This window comes from Nicotiana tomentosiformis, chromosome 12 (assembly GCF_000390325.3).
Source record: "Nicotiana tomentosiformis chromosome 12, ASM39032v3, whole genome shotgun sequence".
NCBI lineage: Eukaryota > Viridiplantae > Streptophyta > Magnoliopsida > Solanales > Solanaceae > Nicotiana > Nicotiana tomentosiformis.
Genome location: NC_090823.1, coordinates 42,621,957 through 42,646,902, shown reverse-complemented (window position 1 = coordinate 42,646,902; position 24,946 = coordinate 42,621,957). Strand labels below are relative to the sequence as shown.

At 41.0% G+C, this 24,946-nt stretch overlaps 1 protein-coding gene and 1 long non-coding RNA gene across 2 annotated transcripts in view; both read left to right on the top strand.

Annotated features, from left to right (window-relative positions):
* The first annotated feature begins 1,274 nt into the window (after positions 1-1,274).
* Positions 1,275-10,566, top strand: LOC138902542 (uncharacterized). The gene is made up of 2 exons (XM_070190423.1): positions 1,275-1,911; positions 10,328-10,566. The coding sequence occupies exons 1-2, from the start codon at positions 1,275-1,277 to the stop codon at positions 10,564-10,566; spliced, it is 876 nt and encodes a 291-aa protein (XP_070046524.1).
* Positions 10,567-11,956: 1,390 nt separating this feature from the next.
* Positions 11,957-24,946, top strand: part of LOC104096539 (uncharacterized) — a 28,481-nt gene continuing 15,491 nt past the window's right edge. The window contains exons 1-2 of the long non-coding RNA XR_001969326.3: positions 11,957-12,123; positions 12,270-12,326. This is a non-coding gene — a long non-coding RNA (uncharacterized lncRNA). The remainder of the gene's footprint in view (positions 12,124-12,269; positions 12,327-24,946) is intronic.

Sequence of the window (24,946 nt, the reverse complement as noted above, 5' to 3'; positions counted from 1 at the left end):
GTTTTAGTGTTATCGAGGTTTGTTTGTGATTTCAAGCCTGTGAATAGTTTCGTACGGTGATTTAAGTCTTGCACGCAAAATTTGGTGTCATTCCGAGTAGTTTAAGTATGAATTGGCGCGTTCGAAGTAAGTTGGAAGAATTTGAAGTTCATAAGTTGATCCTATTGGTTTTGGGTTAGGATTCTGAGTTTTAATGTTGTTTTCTACATTTCGAGTGTGCGAGCGAGTCCGTCTCATGTTTGGATGAGGCCTCGGGGGCCTCGGGTACCATCCGGACGAGGTTCAGATCGATTTAGAGCCCAAAGGGGCTGCTGGTGCACCAATTCTGGTGTGCCCGCATCTATGAGCTTCTGGCCGCAGATGCGAGCTCGCAGAAGCGAGCCCAGGGATGCAGAAGCGTAAAGGAGGGGTTTTCTTTTGGCCACAGATTATGGGTAGATTTTAGTACGTAAATGTTTTAAACTTATGCGTTTAGATGAATAACCCTAGGTTTTGATTAAAAAAAATGGGACTTACCCACGAAAATGGTTATGGGATTGAGTGAAAATTATATATTTGAGTTGAACAAGGTTACAGTGAAGAACAAATATTTATTGCCATGCATTGATGACTTATTTGATCAGCTACAGGGTGCCAGAGTGTTCTCAAAGATTGATTTGAGGTCAGGTTACCACCAGCTAAAGATTTGGAATCCGGATATTCCAAAGACTGCCTTTAGGAATCGGTATGGTCACTACGAGTTCCTTATGATGTCATTTGAGCTGACCAATGCCCCAGCATCATTCATGCACTTGATGAATAGTGTATTCCAGCCCTATCTTGATTTATTCGTCATTGTGTTTATTGACGACATCTTGGTGTACTCCTGGAGCTGGGAGGATCACGAGCAACACCTGAAGATCATGCTCCAGACCTTGAGAGAAATGAAGTTGTATGCAAAATTTTCAAAATGTGAATTTTTGCTTGATTCGGTGGCGTTTTTGGGTCATGTGGAGTCTATTGAGGGGATCAAGGTGGATCCTAAGAAGAGCGAAGCAGTGTAGAGTTGGCCTGGACTGTCTTCAGCTACTGGCGGAGTTTTCTTAGTTTTGCCGGGTATTACTGTTGTTTCGTAGAGGGTTTCTCGTCTATTGCTGCACCTATGACTAGATTGACCTAGAAGGATGCTCCTTTCAGATGGATCAAGGAGTGTGAGGAGAGCTTTCAAAACCTCAAGACTTCTTTCACTACATCCCAAGTATTGGTGTTGCCTACGGGTTTGGGGCTCTTATACTATGCACTGTAATGCATCGCGTATTGTCCTTGGCGCAGTGTTGGTGCAAGATGGTAGGGTGATTGCCTATGCGTCTAGGCAGTTGAAATTGCATGAGAAGAATTATCCTATCCACGACCTGGAATTAGCAACTATTGGTCATGCCTTGAAGATTTGGCGACACTATTTGAAAGGTCTCCTTTGTGCGGTCTATACCGACCACCGGAGTCTACAACATCTGTTCAAACAGAAGGACCTTAACTTGTGGCAGTGGAGATGGTTAGAATTTCTTAAGAACTATGATATCAACATTCTATATCATCTCAGGAAGGCCAATATGGTAGCTGATGCCTTGAGTCGAAAGGCGGAGAGTTTGGGTAGTTTAGCATATCTACCGGCAGCAGAGAGGCCATTAGCATTCGATGTTCAGGCCTTGGACAACCAGCTTGTTAGATTGGATGTTTCAAAGCCGGGTCAATTTCTAGCCTGCGTGGTTTCTCGGTTTTCTTTCTATGATCGCATCAGAGAGCTCCAGTATGATGACCCCCATTTGCTTGTCCTTAAGGACACGGTACATCACGGCGATGCCAAGGAGGTTTATATCGGATATGATGGCATGTTGCGGATGCAGGGCCGATTATCTGTGCCTAATGTGGATGGTTTGCGTGAGTTGATTCTTCAGGAGGCCCACAGTTTGTGGTACTCCATTCATTCGGGTGTCGCTAAGATGTACCAGGATTTGAGGTAGCACTATTTGTGGAGGAGAATGAAGAAAGACATAGTGAAGTATGTATCTTGGTGCCTAAATTGTCAACAGGTGAAGTATGAGCACCAGAAGCCAGGTGGGTTGCTTCAGAGACTTGAGATTCCTGAGTGGAAATGGGAGCGAGTTACCATGGACTTCGATGTTGGGCTCCCAAGGATTCAGAGGAAATTTGATGCAGTATGGGTGATTGTGGATATGTTGAACAAATCAGCTCATTTCATTCCAATGGTGACTACCAATTCTTTAGAGCAGTTGGCTCACGTCTATATTCGCGAGATTGTCAGACTTCATGGCGTGCCGGTATCCATCATCTCTGACCGAGGTACGCAGTTTACATCGCACTTATGGAGATCCGTTTATCGTGAGTTAGGCACACGGGTTGAGTTAAGTACAACATTTCACCCTCAGACGGACGGACAGCCCAAGCGCACCATTCAAATATTGGAGGATATGCTTTGTGCCTGTGTTATGGATTTCGGGGGTTCTTGGGATCAGTTCTTACCGCTTGCGGAGTTTGCCTATAACAACAGCTACAAATCCACTATCTAAATGTCTCCTAATGAGGTCCTATATGGGAGATGGTGTTGTTCCCCAGTTGGTTGTCTTGAGCCCGGAGAGGCTAAGAAGTTATTAGGAACGAATCTAGTTCAAGATACCTTGGAGAAGGTCAAGTTGATCCAGGATCGACTTCATACAGCCCATTCTAGACAGAAGAGTTATGCTGATCGGAAGGTTCATGATGTTGCATTCATGGTGGGAGAGCGGGTCTTGCTCTGGGTTTCACCCATGAAGGGTGTTATGAGGTTCGAGAAGAAGAGAAATTTGAGCCCTAGGTATATCGGACCTTTGAGATTCTTGAGAGGATTGGTGAGGTGTCCTACAATCTTACCTTTGCACCTAGTCTAGCTGCAGTTCATCCAGTATTTCATGTTTCTATGCTCCAAAAGTATCATGGTGATCTATCCCATGTGTTACATTTCAGCCCAGTCCAATTGTACAGGCAAGTCTGGAAGTTGAGGTTAAAGAGAATTGCTTAAGTGAAGGTTTAGTGGAGGGGTCAACCAGTTGAGGAGGCGACTTGGGAGACCGAGCATGGTATGCGTAGCCGTTATCCTCATCTTTTCATCACTTCAGGTATGTCTCTATACCCGTTTGAGGACGAACGTTTATTTTAACAGGGGGAGGATGTAATGACCCGGCTGGTCATTTAGAGTATTTTAGCCCCGTTCCCCTATTTATTTCCTCATTTATGCTATATTGTGGTTATTTGACTTTTCGGGGTTGTTGGTTTTGGTTTCGGGTGAGTTTCAGAGTGGAATAGGACACATCGTCCCTAAGTTGGAGGCTGAAGTCAAAAAAGTTGATCGGAGTTTGACTCTTGTGTAGATGACTCCATAATAGAGTTTTGATGGTTTCGATAGCTCCGTATAGTGATTTTAGACTTAGGAGTGTGTCCGGATATTGTTTTGGAGGTCCGTAGGTCGTTTCGGCTTGAATTGGTAAAAGTTAGAAAGTTGAAGGTTTGGAAGGTTGAGAAATTTGACCGGGAGTTGACTTTATTTATATTGGGGTCGGAATCCAATTCTAGAACTTTTAATATGTCAATTGCGTCATTTATGACTTATCTATAAAATTTGAGGTCAATCGGAGTTGTTTTGGTATGAATCGCCATTAGTTTTGGAAGTCGGATGTTCATAGTTTCAATAGGCTTGAATTGGGTTGTGATTCGTAGAATAGATGTTGTTTGATGTGATTTTTGTCCTCAACTAGGTCCGTTATGTGTTTTTGAACTTGTTGGTATATTCGGACGGGGGCCCTAGTGTGAATCGGATTGAAATCGCGATAATTTTGGACTTAGTTGATTGTTGAATTTGTTGGTGTTCTGGTGTCATCGCACCTGCGGTGGGTTTGGCCGCAGGTTCGTACATGTAGGTGCAAGGTCATTCATCATAGAAGCGGAGAGGGCAAGCCAAGGGCAGGATCGCAGGTGCTGACACCTGGGCACAGATGTGCATCCGCATGCACGACATTTTTTCGCAGAAGAGAACCTGGGAGGGATTTGTGAAGGACCATAGGCGTGGTCGAAGCTCCATAGAAACGAGCCACTACCCGCAGAAGCATTATTATAGAAGCGTATTTACGTCCGCAGACACGAAGGGAGGTGGGCCTAAGTGAGGGCCGCACCTACGATGGAAATTTCGCATATGCGGCTGAGGGATCGCAAATACAAGATCGCTTGGCAGGAAAGGGTCAGTTCGAGGGTTTAATTTTATTTTTCATATTTTGACCTAGAGAGCTCGATTTGTGGCGATTGTGAGAGGGATTTTCAAGAAATTGATCACGGTAAATGATTCTAACTCAAATTTTGCTATCATACATGAATCCATCGTTGTTTTTGTCATTTAATTAGCGTTCTAAGTTGGAAAATTTGGGAAACGTTTTTGAAACATCATACACTATATTTTGGGGAATTGAAGGTCAATTCGAGATTGGAATTTAGTAATTTTTGTATGGTTGGACTCGTTATCGAAACGGTGTTCAGATTTTATAAGTTGGGCCGGGTTCCGAGACACGAGCTTGAGGTTGTCCTTTTGAGTTTGTTTAAAGATTGCAATTTATTATTCGGAATAGTTTCCTATGGTTTATATTTATGGTATAAAGTTATTTTTGTTAGATTCAAGCCGTTCGGAGGTCGATAATCATGGAAAAGGCTTACTAGTGCATTGAATTAGCTAGTTTTAAGGTAAGTGTCTTGCCTAACTTTGTGTGTATGGGGGGGGGGGGGGAGAGGAATTACCCCTTAGGATTTGTGTTGTTTTGTGTTAATTGATGTACGTGAAGGCCGTGTACCCAAGGTTGCGAGTGGGCACACGGTCTAAATATGGTAAATGACTGGTTAAAGTTATGTAGATTCTTTTCATGCCTTTAATTGAACTGTCTTAACATGTTATGTTCATCATCGTTAATCTATCCTTACATGATTTACTTGACATTGTAAATACTTGTCTCATTTCTTACTTGTCATTTGCCTTTACATGTTTAGTTGAAATTATTGTCCTCTTATTTCCTTGTTAATTATTTAATTATTGAGTTACCTTAGTTGAAGTTGTTATTTCTTGGAATATCTTATTGTTGAATTATGGTGTTGAATTACCTTATAAGGTGCGATTTGTGACATGTTGTGATATTGATATGCATGCAACGGTATAACAATAAAATTATGAAATTATAATTTAGCATGGATTATGTAAATACAACTGAAAACTCAATAACAAGAAATAAATAAATAATTCTTTCACTGATAGTAAACCCCAAATTAATTTTTATCATTTAACAAATTAATCTCTCAAGCCAATGAAACAATATCAATTACAATTGGACTCCAAAAATTATTACGCATGAATTATGCCGAGGTCGTACAGACCGATCCAACATACAAATTAATAAACTGTGCAATGCCGAGGGTCGAACGGAACGAACCTTAGATGAATCTATCTGCTATCGAGGCGTTCGGCCCGCTCCACGAGAAGATAAAATACTTTATAAACAACCGATTCAAGATTACTAAGAGGCTAATATTCAAACAAACACCAATTCTCATTAACGGTAAAGTGTCCCATCCAAAACTCAAGTAAATAAAATTTAACCTTTTACAATTCCTTTATCAAGTTCCAATATAATTTAAGCGATAAAATTAACAAGTAGGGTACAAACATCGCAAGTATAACATGATTTGGGTCCTAGACTACCCGGACATAAGCATAATTAGTAGCTACATACGAACTTTCGTCACCTCATGCGTACGCAGCCCCCATAATTAGAAGCACATATAAAATCAACTCACCTATGGAGTTAATTCCCTCTTACAAGGTTAGAAAAGAGACTTACATCGCTCTGAAGTTCCATAACCGGCTCCAAACCCACTCTAACACCCAAAACCGATGCCCGTTGATCCAACACTAGTAAATCAATGTGCAAATCCATAAATATATACTCTAATACTCATAATAAATCAATTTTAACAATTTCCAATTCTTCTTAGAAAGTCGATAAAGTCACACTCGGGCCCACGTGCTCGTATTTCGAAGATAATCATTACCCATAACACTACGAACTCAAATACATAATTTATTCCCAATTCCATGTCCAATTTCATGGTCAAAATCCCAAAATACGAATTTCTAGGTTTTCTACGTACCTCGTCTTGCTTGATGAAAATCCCTCCTTGAAGCTCTCCAAAATCGCCCCAACCAAGTGAAAAATGAGAGAAGAATAGCCAAATCCCGCTCTTATAACGATTCTTCCCAGCAATATTTTCGCACCTGAGGGACAGTAGCCGCACATGCGGCGTCGCTTCTGCGACCACGCCACCCCTTCTGCGGAAAATCACCCAAACACGATTCCTCACACTTGCGAAAACATAACCCGCTTCTGCGACATCACAGGTGCGAGCCCCCTTCCTCTTTTGCGCCTTCTTTCGCTTGCAGTAGCAGCTTACACAACAGCTTCCTTTCTTCTATAAATAGAGGAGAATTCAGTTCATTATGTACATAAGTTTGAAGTTTGAATAATATATCAGTTTCTCTCTATACTTGTCTTTACTTTACTGTCTTTCTTTTATAACACGTTATTAGCACGAGACTCTGCCATCTCGAGAAAATACTTTGAAAGTATCAGAGGTACGAACTTTCTTTTTCTAAATAATGTCAAATCTTTCTAAACTTGAGTTTGTAGCCCTGGATATATCGGGCAAAAGCTACATGTCTTGGGTGCTTGATGCCGAAATTCATCAAGATGTGATGGGTCTGGCAGACACCATCAAAGATAAAAATCAGGCATCAAACCAAGATCGTGCCAAAGCAATGATATTCCTATGCCATCACCTTGATGAGGGCCTGAAAATGGAATATTTTACTTTTAAAGATCCATTCATATTGTGGAATAATTTAAAAGATAGATATGACCACCTGAAGATGGTCGTTCTTCCACAGGAACGTTATGATTGGACTCATTTAAATCTATCAGTGAGTATAATTCTGCTATGTTCAGAATTATTTCCCAATTGAAACTATGTGGTGACTATATTACTGATCATGATATGTTGGAGAAAACTTTCACCACTTTTCATGCCTCGAATATGCTCCTACAGCAGCAATATCGAGAGATGGGATTCAAAAAGTATTCTGAACTTATCTCACATCTTTTTGTAGCCAAGCAACATAATGGGCTACTAATAAAAAAACATGAAAATCGACCTACGGGTTCTTGTCCATTCCCTGAAGTGAATGAGACGAACTTCCACCAAGCTAAGCGTTGAAGAGGACGTGGCCCCAGTCGTGGTTATGGCCGTGGTCAGGGAGGAAACTCTAATCGTGGTAATAACAATGCACCAAAGAACCCTCCTCACCACCAGCAGTGGAAAAGGAAGGAACAAAAGCATGAAGCGGTGCAAGCGGCAAAGCTAAAAAATGCATGATATAGATGTGGAGGAAAAGGGCACTGGTCACGTACATGATGAACGCCAAAGCACCTGGTTGAGCTGTATCAAGCCTCCTTGAAGAAGACAGAGAAAAATACTGAAGCAAATTTTATTTCTGAAGATAATTTAGACTTCATGCATTTGGATGTAGCTAATTATTTTGCACTCCCGGAAGGAGAAACAAGTCACGTGATCGGTAGTGAATCTATAGAAATATAAATATTTTAATTTTTGTTGTTTGTAGTAGATAGTATGGTTATGTAATTATTGTACATAAATAAAAGTTATGCTTTGAAAATAATATTTACTATCATATTAATTTTGTTTATGTCATTTTGAAAAATATAGAAAATCCTCAAATTATGTTTGGATCAAAGACCAACATGAAGATATTTGTGTAATTGATAGTTGAACAACTCATGCCATATTCAAAGATCAGAAATACTTTTCTTATTTGCATAAGGAAAAAGCAAATGTTTCCACAATTTCTAGTAATATAAGTTTGATTGAAGGCTCCGAAAGAGCTACTGTATTTCTGTCTAAGGGAACAAAACTTATTATCAACAATGTATTGTTCTCCTCCAAGTCCCAAAGAAACTTGTTGAGTTTTATAGATATCTGCCGAAATGGGTATCATGTTGAGACAATAGATGAAATGAACGTGGAATATCTTTGTATTACAAAGAATATTTCTGGCCATAAATGCATTGTAGAAAAGTTACCAACTCTATCGTAAACCAGAAGTTTACTGATTAAATTACTTTTGTGGTTTCGCATGGTCGTTTGGGCCATCCTGGATCAATAATGATGAGACGAATTACTGAAAATTCGAGTGGGCATCCATTAAAGAACCTGAAGATTCTTACAAATGATGAATTTTCTTGTGATGCTTGTTATCAAGGCAAAATGATCACTAGACCATCACCAATAAAGGTTGTCATTGAGTCCCCTACCTATTTAGAACGTAGACATGGGGATATATGTGGACCTATTCACCCACCAAGTGGGCTGTTTAGATATTTTATGGTCCTAATAGATGCATCTTCAAGATGGTCTCATGTGTGCCTACTATCATCTCGCAACCTGGCGTTTGCAAAGTTATTAGCCCAAATAATTCGATTAAGGGCACAATTCCTAGATTATCCTATAAAGGCTATTCGCCTTGATAATGCTGGAGAATTCTCATCTCAAGCTTTTGATATTTACTGCCTATCAGTTGGAATAAAAGTTGAATATCCTGTAGCTTATGTTCATACTCAAAATGGCCTTGCAGAGTCATTTATTAAACAGCTGCAATTGATAGAAAGACCACTACTTATGAAAACAAAATTGCCCACTCCTATTTGGGGCCATGCTATCTTGTATGCATCATCACTTATCCGTCTCAGACCAACACATTATAATAAATATTCTCCGTCACAATTAGTTTTTGGTCATGAACCATATATTATCCATCTACAAATTTTTGGATGTGCTGTATAAGTCCCAGTAGCACCACTACAACGCAGTAAGATGGGCCCTCAAAGAATGTTAGGAATATATATTGGGTTTGAATCACCATCTATTATTCGCTATCTTGAACCATTGACGGGAGATTTATTTACTGCACGATTTGCAGATTGTCAATTTGATAAAACAAATTTCCCATAATTAGGGGGACAGAAAAAGGAAATCAAAAGAAAAATTGTGTGGAAAGTTTCATCATTATCTCACTTTGATCCACGTACCCCTATATGTAATCAGGAGGTCCGGAAGATCATCTATCTACAAAATATAGCAAATCAAATGCCAGACGCATTTACTGATTTGAAAAGGATAACTAAGTCGTATATCCCTGCAGAGAATGTGCCTATCTGAATTGATGTCCCAGCAGGACCTTCTACTAGCATGAAAGCTAGTGAACCTAAAGCACGCCTGAAGTGTGGTAGACCTTTGGGTTCTAAGGATCGAAATTCTAGAAAAAGAAAATCGACAAATGATCAAAATGATATTATGAAGGTATCTCCTGAAGAGACCCAAGATCTGATTAGTTTTGAGATTCCTGAAGAAATCAATGAACCCGAGACTGAAGTGAGTGAGGAACTTTTAATAAGTTCTACTAGTGATGGAATTAATTTAAATCGATCTAAAATAGTGGTGGATAATATTTTTTCATATAATATTGCACTTAACATTATGCACGATAGTGAGAATCTTGAACCCCGATTTGTCGAAGAATCTCGACAAAGAACTGATTGGCCAAAATGGCAAGAGTCAGTTCAATCAGAATTGAGGTCACTTGCTAAAAGAGAGGTCTTTGGACCAGTAGTCCAAACACCTGCTGGTATAAAGCCAGTTGGTCATAAATGGGTTTTTGTGCAAAAAAGGAATGATAAAAATGAAGTTGAAAGATACAAGGCTCGCCTTGTTACACAAGGATTCTCACAATGACCTGGAGTCGATTATGAAGAAACATATTCACCAGTTATGGATGCCATAACATTTCAATATCTCATCAGTTTAGCCTTACGTGAAAGGCTTGAAATACATCTAATGGATGTGGTTACAGCTTATGTGTACAGATCACTTTATAATGAAATTTACATGAAAATCCCTGAAGGATTTAAAATGCCTGAAGCATATTAAAATCTCGGAAAATGTACTCAATCAGATTACAAAGATCTTTGTATGGTTTAAAGCAATCTGGGCGCACGTGGTATAATTACCTTAGTGAATATTTGCTGAAAGAGGGTTACATAAATGATGTTATTTGTCCATGTATTTTTATAAAGAAAATGACTTCATAATTTGTTATACTTGTTGTTTATGTTGATGACATAAATCTTGTTAGAACTTCACAAGAGCTCCAAAAAGGCAATTGAATATCTTAAGAAAGAATTTGAGATGAAAGTTCTTGGAAAAACAAAACTTTGTATTGGTCTGAAAATTGAACATTTAGCAGACGGGATCTTTATCCATCAATCTGCCTATACAGAAAGGGTCTTAAAATACTTTTACATGGACAAAGTGCACCCATTGAGTACACCAATGGATGTTCGATCAATTGAAGTGAATAAAGATTTGTTCTGACCTCCAAAAGAGGATGAGGAACTCCTTGGTCCCGAAGTACCCTATCTCAGTGCAATTGGTGCACTAATGTATCTTGCTAATGCTACAAGGCCTGGCATAGCATTTTTTGTTAATTTACTAGCAAGTTATAGTTCTTTTCCTACACGGAGACATTGGAGCAGGATTAAGCATATATTGCGATATTTAAAGGGAACTATTGATATAAGTTTGTTTTATACAAACAAAGATAGTGTAGATCTTGTTGGTTATGCAGATGCAGGTTATTTATCTGATCCCCATAAAGTTAGATCTCAAACCGGGTATGTTTTTATATGTGGAGGTACTATCATATCATGGCGCTCCACAAAGCAATCTATTGTTGCAACTTCTTCAAATCATGCTGAAATAATAGCTATTCATGAAGCAAGTAGGGAATACGTATGGTTGAGATCAATAATTCATTTTATTCGAGAAAAATGTGGTTTGGAATTTGAGAAAAGATCCACAATATTATATGAAGATAATGTTGCATGCATAGCCCAATTGAAGGGGGGATTTATAAAAGGAGACAGAACGAAGCACATTTCACCAAAAATATTCTACACAAACGATCTTTAGAAAAATGGTGACATTGATATGCAACAAATCCGTTCAAGTGACAATCCGGCAGATTTATTCACTAAATCTTTATCAACTTCAACTTTTGAGAAGATGGTATACAAGATTGGAATGCGGAGACTTAAATATTTGAAACAAGGTTTTCATCAGGGGGAGTAAAATATGTTATGTACTCTTTTTTCCTTACTAAGGTTTTTTCCCACATGGTTTTCCTTATAAAGTTTTTAATGAGGCATCTAGCAATGCGTATTACTAAATATGTGTACTCTTTTTTCTTCACTAGGATTTTTTTCCATAGGTTTTTTTCTAGTAAGGTTTTAATGAGGCACATTATCTTTTAATGAATATCCAAGGGGAGTGTTATAAATATATTATATTATGGATGTTCATTTAGTACTCCGTTGTAAATAAGCTTCCTGAAGAAGCTTATCCATATAAGGCTCCGCCGTAAATATATTTATCTATTTAGTACTCCATTGGAAATAAGCCTCCTGAAGAAGCTTATCCTTTCGGTACTCCGTTATGGATAAATATTACTCATGGTAGAAGATTATCTATATCTGGCACAACAACTTAAAGCAGCAGCTTACCCAGCAGCTTGCAGCAGTAACGTACAAGCAGCTTACACAGCAGCTTGCAGTAGCAGCTTCCTTTTTTTCTATAAATAGAGGAGAATTCAGTTTATTATGTACATAAGTTTGAAGTTTGAATAATATATCACTTTCTCTCTATAATTGTCTTTACTTTACTGTCTTTATTTTATAACATTTATTTATTTTTTCAAGTTTTTCTTCTTTTTCGAAAAACCCACGCTTTAGTGTAAACCCGCAAAAGAAAGCCCTCAGCCTCCAAATCCATATCGCCGAAGCAAGCCTTAGGTTTTTCCCCTTCAATCATAGGTTCTTCGGCCTTCAATCGCCGGTCTCTATCTTCAATCTCTTTGGGATTACCAAGTCTCAGGTATTCCTCTATCTATCTCCATCTCTTTCACTCAATATTTCTACACTAATTGAAGTTATTTAGGAGTCCATCTACATACAAACTAAAGTATTTCAAATGAAAAGTTTCAAATAGTGGAACATAAATTCTCAAATTTTTTTTAACAGGTGAACCGAATTTCTATCTGATAGATGAAAGCAGAATTTGCCCCCTTTTCATTTAAGGTACTTCTTCTTTGAATTTTTTCTTATACCTGTTTTGACCCCTCTCCTCATAGTTTATTGATTCTATTTCTAGTTGGTAGTTAGTCCATTAACTTTTGAAGATAAAGACTTCACCGAAATAAGGAATGAAAAAAGATAAAGGAAATTAATTTTATAATGCATCTCATCAAAATAATCTCACTCGAATTTGCGATAGTTAATTGAAAATGCGGCATTGGAACTCCAAAATCAGAACAATTGCAATTAGAAGTTTTTCAAGTATGGATTTTATGTATGTTTTACTTAAATTTTTATATACCAAATCTGAAATATATGTATGTCCCTTCAAATTATAATTTTTTTTTTCAATTTCTAAATGAATATATCAACCACCCAACATTTAACAAATAAGTTTCACTTCATATTCCATTCACCAAATAAAGTAATTTGAGTAGGAGGGTGTATTTATAGCTTAATGCCTCGTATCCTGACTATTTTTACCAAACAAAGTGAAAGATGTAAAATTGTACACACAATTGTTATGGAAATTATATACACAAATGGAGGACTGACTTGAGTTAATCTAGGAAAATCACGTAACAATAACCTTAATTCACCGTCATATCCTTCCTATATTCCTCCTTATATTCCTCATGCATGATCCTTCATATGCCTCTTGGGAAAATAATCCCAAAAGTTATAGGTAATTGGGTTTTGTTTAGATATCCAGTGTACATTGTGTCATTTGTAATTCTAGTGTTTAGTTATTTTACTGCTTTTAAGTTTATTTTTCTCTTGCAAATCTCAAGTAGATTTTCATTTGGTGATAATTTTTTAAGCATTAGATGTTTCTTCTTATTCCGTAATCATTATCATAGTTAAGAGACTTGAAGTAATAGTAAAAAACGTAAAGGATAATAGTTCTCTCTAATATACTAGAAGCCTAGATGAAAAGTCAATAGTTGAAAAATTAATTTCTTTCTCTTTCTCCTTGTTTAATTATGAATTATATACAGATTTTTCATTCTTGTATATTTTTTGGCATGTTAGTCTTCATCTTCATTGCCCTCTTCCATGGTGATGATAATTTGTCAAGATATTGTATTTAGCTGTCACAACCCAAAACCAATCGTCGTAATGGTGCCTATCGTGGAATTAGGCAAGCCAATTACTCAACTATTCCAACATAACCAAAAGTTTTGAAAAAAATACGGAAGCGGTTAATATTTAAGGAAAACCTTAGAAAACAGAAATAAATACGCAACCCAATATAATCTCTCCCAAAATCGGGATGTCACCGAGTACATGAGCATCTACAACGGAAGATAGTCTAATACAGTGTCTAAAGAGTAAAAACTGAAATACAAATAAAGATAACGAAGGAGAGTCAAGGTATGCGAACGTCATGCACTACCTCGATAGTCTCCCGAGATCTCGACTCCACACTCAGTAGCCGTCGTGACCGGAAGCACCTGGATGTGCACACGAGGTACATTGTGTAGCGTGAGTACAACCAACTCATTAAGTAACAAATCCAAACTTTGGACTGAAAGTAGTGACGAACTCAACCGGCACGGTTCAATATAGAAATAACAATGCAAAACGTAGGCATGCTTTCAAGTTCAACAGATAAATTCAAACAGTAAAATAGATCAAATCTGAATGATAAGAAGAATATAACTTCTCTACTTCTACATGCCAATGCACATTCTATATGTGATGCACCATGTTGACAACCTCATGTGCTCACACTCTCAACTGCTCAATCACTCAGTACTGTATATCGCCAATCCGGCCCAGGAAGATCCATCCCGGAATATATACATCGACTAACCATCAGTCACCCAGTACCGAGTAGGGCCAATTCGGCCCGTGAGGAAGATCCATCCCCAGGTATATAATGCTTCGACAGGATCCATGTCCAGGGAAGATTCATCCCTCAATATAATCAACCGCGCTCACTGGGGGTGTGTGCAGACTCCGGAGGGGCTCCTTCAGCCCAAGAGCTATCATAAATCAGTATAACCGCTGCGACGTGTAGCCCGATCCCATAAATGTCACTCATAGTCAGGCCCTCGGCCTCACTCAGTTATCAATCTCTCTAGTCTCTCTCACAGGCTCGCCATGTCAATGAAACTAGCCCGAAAATAATGATATGATGCATCAATAAATAACAACAAAGACTGAGATATGATGTGAAATGAATGAATATGACTGAGTACAAAATATCAATGAAATCAGTAAGATAACAGCAAGAAACGACCACTATAGGTTTTAACAGTACCGTCATATAGCCTAGACATGATCTCTAGCATGTTTAACAACTTAGTTACTTTATCACATGATGAAAACACGGATATCAACAAGATAAGTCCACTATACAGTGCCATGGAATCAACCAGGCCATAATTCTCACGGTGCACGCCCGTCACTTGGCACGTGTGTCACCTTAACACAAATCATATAACACATATTTCGGGGTTTCGAACGCTTAGAGCCAAGTTTAGAAGTGTTACTCACCTCAATCCGAGCAAAACTCTACTCCAATATGCCTTTGTCTAGCAAATCGGCCTCCAAATTCCTCGAATCTAGCCATAACAGTAAGATACAATCAATACGGGCTAAAGGAATCAATTCTATAAGAAATTACAAAGTTATAACTCAAAAAATCCAAAATCGGCTGAAAACCGGTCCCTAGGCCCACGTCTCGGAATCCAACAAAATTCACCAAACCCGAAAGCCCATTCAACCCCGAGTCTAACCATATCAAATTTACTCAAATCCAATAACAAAATCCCATTCAAAACCTTAAAAATATAGCCCAACAACTCTTCTTTATTTCCCTAAATTTTTCACCCCAAATAACAAATTTAATGGTAGAATCAAAGGCATAATCATGGAAATTAATCAAAACTAGATAGGAATCACTTACCCCAAACACCCACATGAAAATCCCTCCAAAAATTGCCTTCTACCGAGCTCCAAAATTTATTTTGTGATATGAACTCGAAACCCTCGTTTTTGAAACTTATAATCTGCCCAGTTACACCTTCATCGCGAACGCGACCTTCGCCTCGCGTTCGCGTAGCACAATTTTGTCTGCTTCCCAAAACCTACTTCGCGAACGCGTTCAACCACTCTCGAACACGATGCTTCGCTGACCCCTAACTTCGTGAACGTGACCACCCTTCCGCGAACGCCTAGAACAAATGCATGGGGTCCCAACTGCCTCATCTCTTCTTCGAGAATGCATGACCCTTCTCGCATTCGCCATGCACACAGTGCCCAAACCTTCGCGAACGCGAAGAGCAAATCCTCATCAGCCTCCAGATACACTTCGCGAACGCGAAGCCTTCCTCTCAAACGCACAAGAGGAAACCAATAATAGCAAACACCAGCAGTCTTCAGCCAAAAGCCAAGTCCAAAAATGATCCGCTAACCATCCGACACTCACCCGGGGTCCCCCGGGACCTCAACCAAACATACCATCAAGTCCCAAAACATCATACAAACTTAGTCGAGCCTTCAAACCACCTCGAACAACATCAAAAACACGAATCACACATAGATTCAAGCCTAATGAACTTTAAACTCCCAATTTTTACAAATGATGCCGAAACCTATCAAGTCACATCCGATTGACCCCAAATTTTTCACACAAGTCAAAAATGATACCACAGAACTATTCTATCTTCCGGAATTGGAATCCGACCCCGATATACAAAAGTCCATTCCCGATCAAACTTCCCAAAAATTCAACTTTCAACATTTCAAGTCTAATTCAACTACAGACCTCCAAATCACAATCCGAACACGCTCCTAAGTTCAAAATCACCTAAAGATGTTAACAAATTCATCAAAATGAAAATTCGGAGTGATTTACACATAAGTCAATATCCGATCAACTTTTCCAACTTAAGCTGGAACCATTTTGAGACTAAGTGTCTCAATTCATTTCGAAATCTCTCGTGGCCCGAACCAAATAACTTGATAAGTCATATAACAACTATAAAGCACAAAAGGAGTAGTAAATGGGGGAACGTGGCTACAACTCTCGAAACGACCGGCTGGGTCGTTACATCCTCCCCCTCTTAAACAAGCGTTCGTCCTCGAACGGGTCTAGAAACATACCTGGAGTGTCAATTAGTCAGGGATATCTGCTCCGTATCTCCCGCTCGGTCTCCCAAGTAGCCTCCTCCATGGTCTGACCTCTTCATTGCACCTTCACTGAAGCTATATCCCGTGACCTAAACTTTTGAACCTGCCGATCTAAAATGGCTACCGGCTCCACATCGTAAGTCAAACCACCATCCAATTGAACAGTTCTGAAATCCAAAACATGAGACGGATCGCCAACATACTTTCGGAGCATAGAAACATGAAATACTGGATGCACACCCGACAAACTAGGTGGCAAGGCAAGCTCGTAAGCCACATCCCCAATCATCCGAAGCACCTCAAACGACCCAATGTACCGAGGGATCAACTTCCCCTTCTTTCCAAACCTCATAACACCACACCCTTCATGGGTGAAACCTTCTGAAGGACCTTCACCCCAACCATGTAAGCAATATCACTGACCTTTCTATCGGCATAACTCTTCTGTCTGGATTGTGTCGTGCGAAGACACTCCTGAATTAATTTAACCTTGTCTAATTCATCTTGAACCAAGTCAGTACCTAATAGCCTAGCCTTCCCCGGCTCGAACCAACCCACCAGAGATCTACACCATCTCCCATACAAAGCCTCATACGGAGCCATTTGAATGCTTGACTGGTAGCTGTTGTTGTAGGCAAACTCCGCGAGTGGCAGAAACTGATCCCAAGAACCCCCAAAATCAATGACACAAGTGCGTAGCATGTCCTTGAATATCTGAATAGTGCGCTTGGACTGTCCATCCGTCTGGGATGAAATGTTGTGCTCAGCTCAACTTGGGTGCCCAACTCTCGTTGTACTGCTCTCCAGAACTGTGATGTAAACTGCTTGCCTTGATCTGAAATGATGGACACTGGCACACCGTGAAGGCGGACAATCTCTCGGATGTAAATCTCAGCCAACCAATTCGAAGAATAGGTAGTACCAACTAGAACGAAGTTCGCAGACTTGGTCAGCCAATCCACAATCACTCAAATAACATCGAACTTCCTCGAAGTCTGTGGGAGCCCAACTACGAAATCCGTGGTGATCCATTCCCACTTCCACTCTGGAATCTCTAACCTCTGAAGCAATCCACCCGGTCTCTGATGCTCATACTTCACCTGCTGATAGTTAAGGCACCGAGCTACAAACCCCACTATATCCTTCTTCATTCTCCTCTACCAATAATGCTGCCTCAAGTCCTGATATATCTTCGCAGCACCCAGATGAATGGAATATCGCGAACTGTGGGTCTCCTCAAGAATCAAATCACGTAGCTCATCCACATTGGGCACACAAATTTGACCCTGTATCCTCAATACCCCATCATCCCCAATGGTCACATCTCTGGCATCACCGTGATGAACCGTGTCCTTAAGGGCAAGCAAATGGGGATCATTACACTGACGCTCTCTGATGCGATCATATAAGGAAGACCGAGAAACTACACAAGCTAGAACCCGACTGGGCTTTGAATTTTCCAATCTCACGAAATGGTTGGCCAAAGCCTGAACTTCAACTGCAAGAGGTCTCTCTCCCATGGGAATGAATGCAAGACTACCCATACTCACCCCCTTTCTACTCAAGGCATCAGCCACCACATTGGCCTTCCCAGGATGATACAGAATGGTGATATCATAGTCCTTTAGCAGCTCTAACCATCTCCGCTTCCTCAAATTTAGATCCTTCTGTTTGAACAAGTTATGGAGGTTTCGATGATCCGTAAACATCTCACAAGATACACCGTAGATATAATGCCTCCAAATCTTCAATACATGAATGATGGCAGCTAACTTCAAATCATGAACATGGTAGTTCTTCTCATGAGGCTTCAACGGCGCGAAACATAAGCAATCACTCTACCCTCCTACATCAATACACACCCAATACCGATCCAAGAAGCATCATAATATACTGTATAAGAGCCTAAAGCTGAAGGCAAAAGTAGAACTGGAGCTGCGGTCAAGCCAGTCTTGAGCTTCTGAAAGCTCTCCTCACACTCATCCGACCACCTGAAAGGAGCACCTTTTGGGTCAATTTGGTCAAGGGCGATGCAATAGTCGAGAAGCCCTCCATGAAGCGACGATAATAACCGGCCAAGCCAAGAAAGCTCCGAATCTCTGTAGCTGAGGACGGTCTGGGCCAACTCTGAACCGCCTCTATCTTCTTCGGATCCGCCTGAACACCCTCACTGGACACCACGTGCCCCAAGAATGCCACTGAACTGAGCCAAAACTCAAACTTGGAGAACTTGGCATAAAGCTTCACCTCCGTCAACCGTTGCAACACAAACCTCAAATGCTAGGCATGCTCCTCCTGGCTACAAGAGTACACCAGGATATCATCAATGAACACTATGAAAAATGAGTCGAGATAAGGCTGAAATACACTGTTCATCAGATGCATGAACGCTGCTGGGGCATTTGTCTGCCCAAAAGATATCACAAGGAACTCATAATGACCATAACAAGTGTTGAATGTTGTCTTTAGAATATTCAAGTCCCGAATCTTCAACTTGTGATACCCAGACCTCAAATCAATCTTGGAGAACACCCTCGCACCCTGAAGCTGGTCAAACAGATCATCAATACGCAGCAAAGGATACTTGTTCATGATTATAACTTTGTTCAACTGCCTATAATCAATGCACATCCTTATAGTGCCATCCTTCTTCTTCACAAACAGAACTGGTGCACCCCAAGGCGACGCACTAGGCCTAATAAACCCCTTATCAAGGAGTTCCTGAAGCTGCTCCTTCAATTCTTTCAACTCAGTTGTTGCCATACGATACGGTGAGATAGAAATGGGCTGAGTGCCCGGCACCAAGTCAATACCGAAGTCAATGTCCCTGTCGGGCGGCATACCTAACAGATCTGTAGGAAACACATCCAAAAACTCCCACACCACCGGAACAAAATCAATAGTGGGAGCATAAACACTAACATACCTCACAAAGGCCAGATAAGATAAACAACCTTTCCCAACCACCCGCTGAGCCTTCAAATATGAAATCACTCTGCTGGGAACATAGTCTAGAGAACCTCTCCACTCAATCTTTGGCAATCCTGGCATCGCCAACGTCACAGTCTTAGCATGATAATCTAGAACCACATGACCGGGAGACAACTAATCCATACCCAAAATCACGTCAAATTCCACCATACTAAGCAGGAAAAGATCAACTCTGGTCTCCAATCCCCCAATAGTCATCACACATGACCGATATACATGGTGCACAATAATAGTATCGCCCACGGGCATAGAGACATGAACAGATGAAAATAAGGACTCACGGGGGATATACAAATGATGAGCAAAATACGATGATACATATGAATAAGTGGAACCAGGGTCAAATAATACAAAGACATCCCTGAGGGAAACTGAGACAATACCTGTGATCACTGCATCTGAAGCAACAACATCTGGTCTGGCAGGAATAACATAGAATCGGGCCTGACCGCCACCTGATCGGCCTTCCCTCTAGGGCGACCTCTAGCTTACTAAGCCCTACCCTGAGTTGCCTGAGCGGGTGGTGAAGTAACGGGTGCTGAAGTCATAGACTGACTCCTCTGCTGAGCTGGACCTCCCGTAAGGTGGGGACAAAACCTCTTGATGTGACCCATATCTCCATACTCAAAACAACCCCTCCCTATGAATGGCAGTGGGGAACGAAAGAAGACCCGAGCACCAGAATACCCACTAGAAGAACCCGGTGCCGATGAGCCCTGAAATAAAGGTGCATGGGACAAACTCTGAGCTGGAAGGGCACTGAGAGATGACTGGCCTTGATGTGTACTATATGAACCATGGCCAGATAATGCACCACGGTGAATTGGACGAGCCGTTTGAGCATTCCTATAAGGACGACCCCTACCGTGGTGGAACTGACCTCTAGAAGGAACACCACTAAAACCTCCTGACCCACGAGGCCTCTTTGCCTCCCTCTCAACCCGCTCTTGGCTGCGGACCATCTCTATCTACCGAGCAATATCGACAACCTCATCAAAAGTAGCACCAGATAGCATCTCCCTAGTCATAAACAACCGCAACTGATATATGAGGTCATTAATGAACCTCCTGATCCTCTCCCTATTAGTGGGAACCAACCAAACTGTGTGACGATCCAACTCAGAAAACTTCATCTCGTACTGCGTCACAGACATGCCATCCTGACGAAGCTGCTCAAACTGTCTGCGTAGCTCCTCTCTATGAGACTGCGGCATGAACTTCTCCAAGAAGAGAACAGAGAACTCCTACCATGTAAGTGATACTGCACAGACCGGCCTGCGCCTCTCATAAGCCTCCCACCATCTGAAGGCAGCCCCAAAAAACTGAAAAGTAGTAAACGAGTCTCCACTGGTCTCCAGAATACCCGTTGTCCGAAGCATCCACTCACACTTATCAAGAAAGCCCTGAGCATCCTCAGACTCAGCACCACTAAATGATGGAGGTCGAAGTCTCCCAAATCTCTCAAGTCTCCTCTGCTCATCATCAGCCATAACGGGGACTACGAGGGCCTGAGCAGCTATAATCGGTTGGGCTGGTAGTGCCCTCGGGGTCTGGAGTCCCTGCATCACCAACTCGGGTGTGCGGGCAGCGGGAGTCTGAGTACCTCCCCCGGCCTGAGAAGTGGTTGCTGCAGCCGGAACAGAGACTGCCTGAGCAAGACTGGTACACATGGTCAGAATCTGAGCTAAGGCCTCCTGAAGGAATAGAATCAAGATGGGCACAACTGGTGCCTGAGATGGCCACACTGGCTCAACTGTATCTTGTACTTGCTCCTGAGCTGGAGCGACTGGTGGGTCTGCAGGTGCTGCCCTAGCCGCTGTACGAGCTGTACCCCTGCCCCTACCACGGCCTTTACCGCGACCTCGGCCTCTCGCGGCCCTAGCTGGTGGTACTGGTGGTTGTTCCTCCTTCCCAGTAGTACGTGTACTCACCATCTGTGAGAGAATAGAATAACAGAAAATTAGTTACCGGAATCAACAAATCCGAAAGACAAGAATACAAGAATGTGAAATTCAGGGTTCGACAACCTCTCGAAGATAAGTACAGACGTCTCCGGACCGATCCGCAAGACTCTACTAAACTAGCTCATGACTCGTGAGACCTATGTAACCTAGGCTCTGATATCAACTTGTCACGACCCAAAACCAACAGTCATGATGACGCCTATCGTGGAACTAGACAAGCCAATTATTCAACTATTCCAACATAACCAAAAGCTTTAAAAAATAAAATACGGAAGCGGTTAAAATTTAAGGAAAACCTTTGAAAAAAGAAATAAATACGCAACCCAATACAATCTCTCCCAAAATCGGGATGTCACCGAGTACATGAGCATCTACAACTGAAGATAGTCTAATACAGTGTCTAAAGAGTAAAAACTGAAATACAAGTAAAGATAACGAAGGAGGGTCAAGGTAAGCGAACGTCATGCAACTACCTCGATAGTCTCCCGAGATCCTGACTCCACACTGAGCAGCCGCCGTGACCATAAGCACCTGGATCTGCACACGAGGTGCAGGGTGTAGTGTGACTACAATGAAATCAGTAAGTAACAAATCAAAACTTTAGACTGAAAGTAGTGACGAACTCAACCGGCATAATTCAATATAGAAATAACAATGCAGAAACGTAGGCATGCTTTCAGGTTCAACAGATAAACTCAAATAGTAAAATAGATCAAATCTGAATGATAAGAAGAATATAACTTCTCTACTTCTACATGCCAATGCACATGCTATATGTGATACACCATGCTGACAGCCTCATGTGCTCACACTCTCAATTTCTCAATCACTTAGTACTGTATATGGCCAATCCGGCCCATGGAAGATCCATCCTGGAATATATACATTGACTGACAATCAGTCACCCAGTACCGAGTAGGGCCAATCTGGCCCATGGGGAAGATCCATCCCCAGGTATATAATGCTTCAGACAAGATCCATGTCTAGGGAAGATCCATCCCTCAATATAATCAATCGCGCTCCTTGGGGTGTGTGCAGACTCAGGAGAGGCTCCTTCATCCCAGGCTCTATCATAAATCAGTATAACTGCTGCAACGTGTAAGTCGATCCCATAAATGTCACTCATAGTCAGGCCCTCGGCCTCACTCAGTCATCAATCTCTCCAGTCTCTCTCACGGGCTCGCCATGTCAATGAAACTAGCTCGAAAACAATGATATAATGCATCAATAAATAACAATAGAGACTGAAATATGATGTGAAATGAATGAATATGACTGAGTACGAAATATCAATGAAATCGGTAAGATAGCAACAAGAAATGGCCACTACGAGTCCCAACAGTATCGAAATATAGCCTAGACATGATCTTTAGCATGTTTAACAGCTTAATTACTTTATCACATGATGAAAACACGGACATCAACAAGATAAGTCCACTATACGGTGCCATGGAATCAACTAGGCCACAATTCGCACGGTGCATGCCCGCACGCCCGTCACTTGGCATGTGCGTCACCAATCATATACCACATATTTCGGGGTTTCGAACCCTCAGAGCCAAGTTTAGAAGTGTTATTTACCTCAATCTGAGCAAAACTCTACTCCAACACGCCTTTGCCTCGCAAATCGGCCTCCAAATGCCTCGAATCTAGCCATAACAGTACGATACAATCAATATGGGCTAAAGGAATCAATTCTACCAGAAATTACTAAGTTATAACTCAAAAAACCGAAATCGGCACAAAACCGGTCCCCGAGCCCACGTCTCGGAATCCAACAAATATCACCAAACCCGAAAGCCCATTCAACCCCGAGTCTAACCATATCAAATTTACTCAAATCCTATTACAAAATCTCATTCAAAACCTCAAAAATCTAGCCCAAAAACTCTTCTTCATTTTCCTAAACTTTTCACCCCAAATGACAAATTTAATGATAGAATCAAGGCATAATCATGGAAATTAACCAAAACTAGATAGGAATCACTTACCCCAAACACCCACATGAAAATCCCTCCAAAAGTCACCTTCTACCGAACTCCCAAATCAACTTTGTGATATGAACTCGAAACCCTCGTTTTTGAAACTTATAATCTGCCCAGTTATGCCTTCATTGCGAACGCGACCATTGCCTCGCGTTCGCGTAGCATAATTTCGTCTGCTGCCCAAAACCTCCTTCGCGAACGCGTTCAACCACTTGCGAACGCGATGCTTCGCTGACCCCTCACTTCGCGAACGTGACCACCCTTCCGTGAATGCGTAGAACAAATGCGTGGGGTCCCAATTGCCTCTTCTCTTCTTCGCGAACGCGTGACCCTTCTCGTATTCACGATGCACACACTGCCCAAACTTTCGCGAATGCGACCCCCTCTTCACGAACGCGAAGAGCAAATCCTCATCCGCCTCTAGATACACTTCGCGAACGCGAAGCCTTCCTCGCGAACGCACTAGAGGAAACCAGTAAAAGGAAACACCAGCAGTCTTCAGCCATTGCCAAGTCCAAAAATAATCCGCTAACCATCTGAAACTCACTCGAGGCCCCCGGGACCTCAACAAAATATATAATCAAGTCCCAAAATATCATACGAACTTAGCGGAGCCTTCAAACCATCTCGAACAACATCAAAAACACGAATCACACATAGATTCAAGCCTAATGAACATTAAACTCCCAATTTCTACAAACGATGCTGAAACCTATCAAATCACATCCGATTGACCCTAAATTTTACACACAAGTCACAAATGACACCACAAACCTACTCCAACTTCCGAAATCGGAATTCGACCCCGATATCAAAAAGTCCACTCCCGGTCAAACTTCCCAAAAATTCAACTTTCGTCATTTCAAGCCTAATTCAACTACAGACCTCCAAATCATAATCCGAACACGTTCCTAAGTCCATAATCACCTAACGCAGCTAACAAAACCATCAAAATACAAATCCGTGGTCGTTTACCCATTAGTAAATATCCGATCAACTTTTCCAACTTAAGCTTTCCATTATGAGACTATGTATCTCAATTCATTCAAAAATCTCTCCGAACCCGAATCAACTAACTTGATAAGTCATATAACAGTTATAAAGTACAAAATGAGTAGTAAATGGGGGGACGGGGCTACAACTCTTGAAACGACCGGCCGGGCCGTTATATCAGCACTATCTAGTGTTTGTAAGAGGCGAAAATGCATAAATCTAAGTCCAAATAAACATTTAAATAGCCCATCATTTGCTCAGTATCATTCTCTAAGAACTTCAGTATTGTTTTATTCATTTATCATATAACTAAATGACCTTTTTATATTCTATTTTTTCTCATAAGAATTGAATGTATCATAAGATGTTAATTGATTTCTTTATACTAACATTCCCTTAATTCATAATGTTATGTTCATTACTTCCTTGGCTAGCTTCTTTTCTGAAATTTCAGGAGCTTTGTCTTTTTTTTTCCCTAGTGCTTGATCCAGAATAAATCATCAAGTGCCTATTTTCTGCACCTAGCAGTTGTCTTAGCTCAACTCTGAGT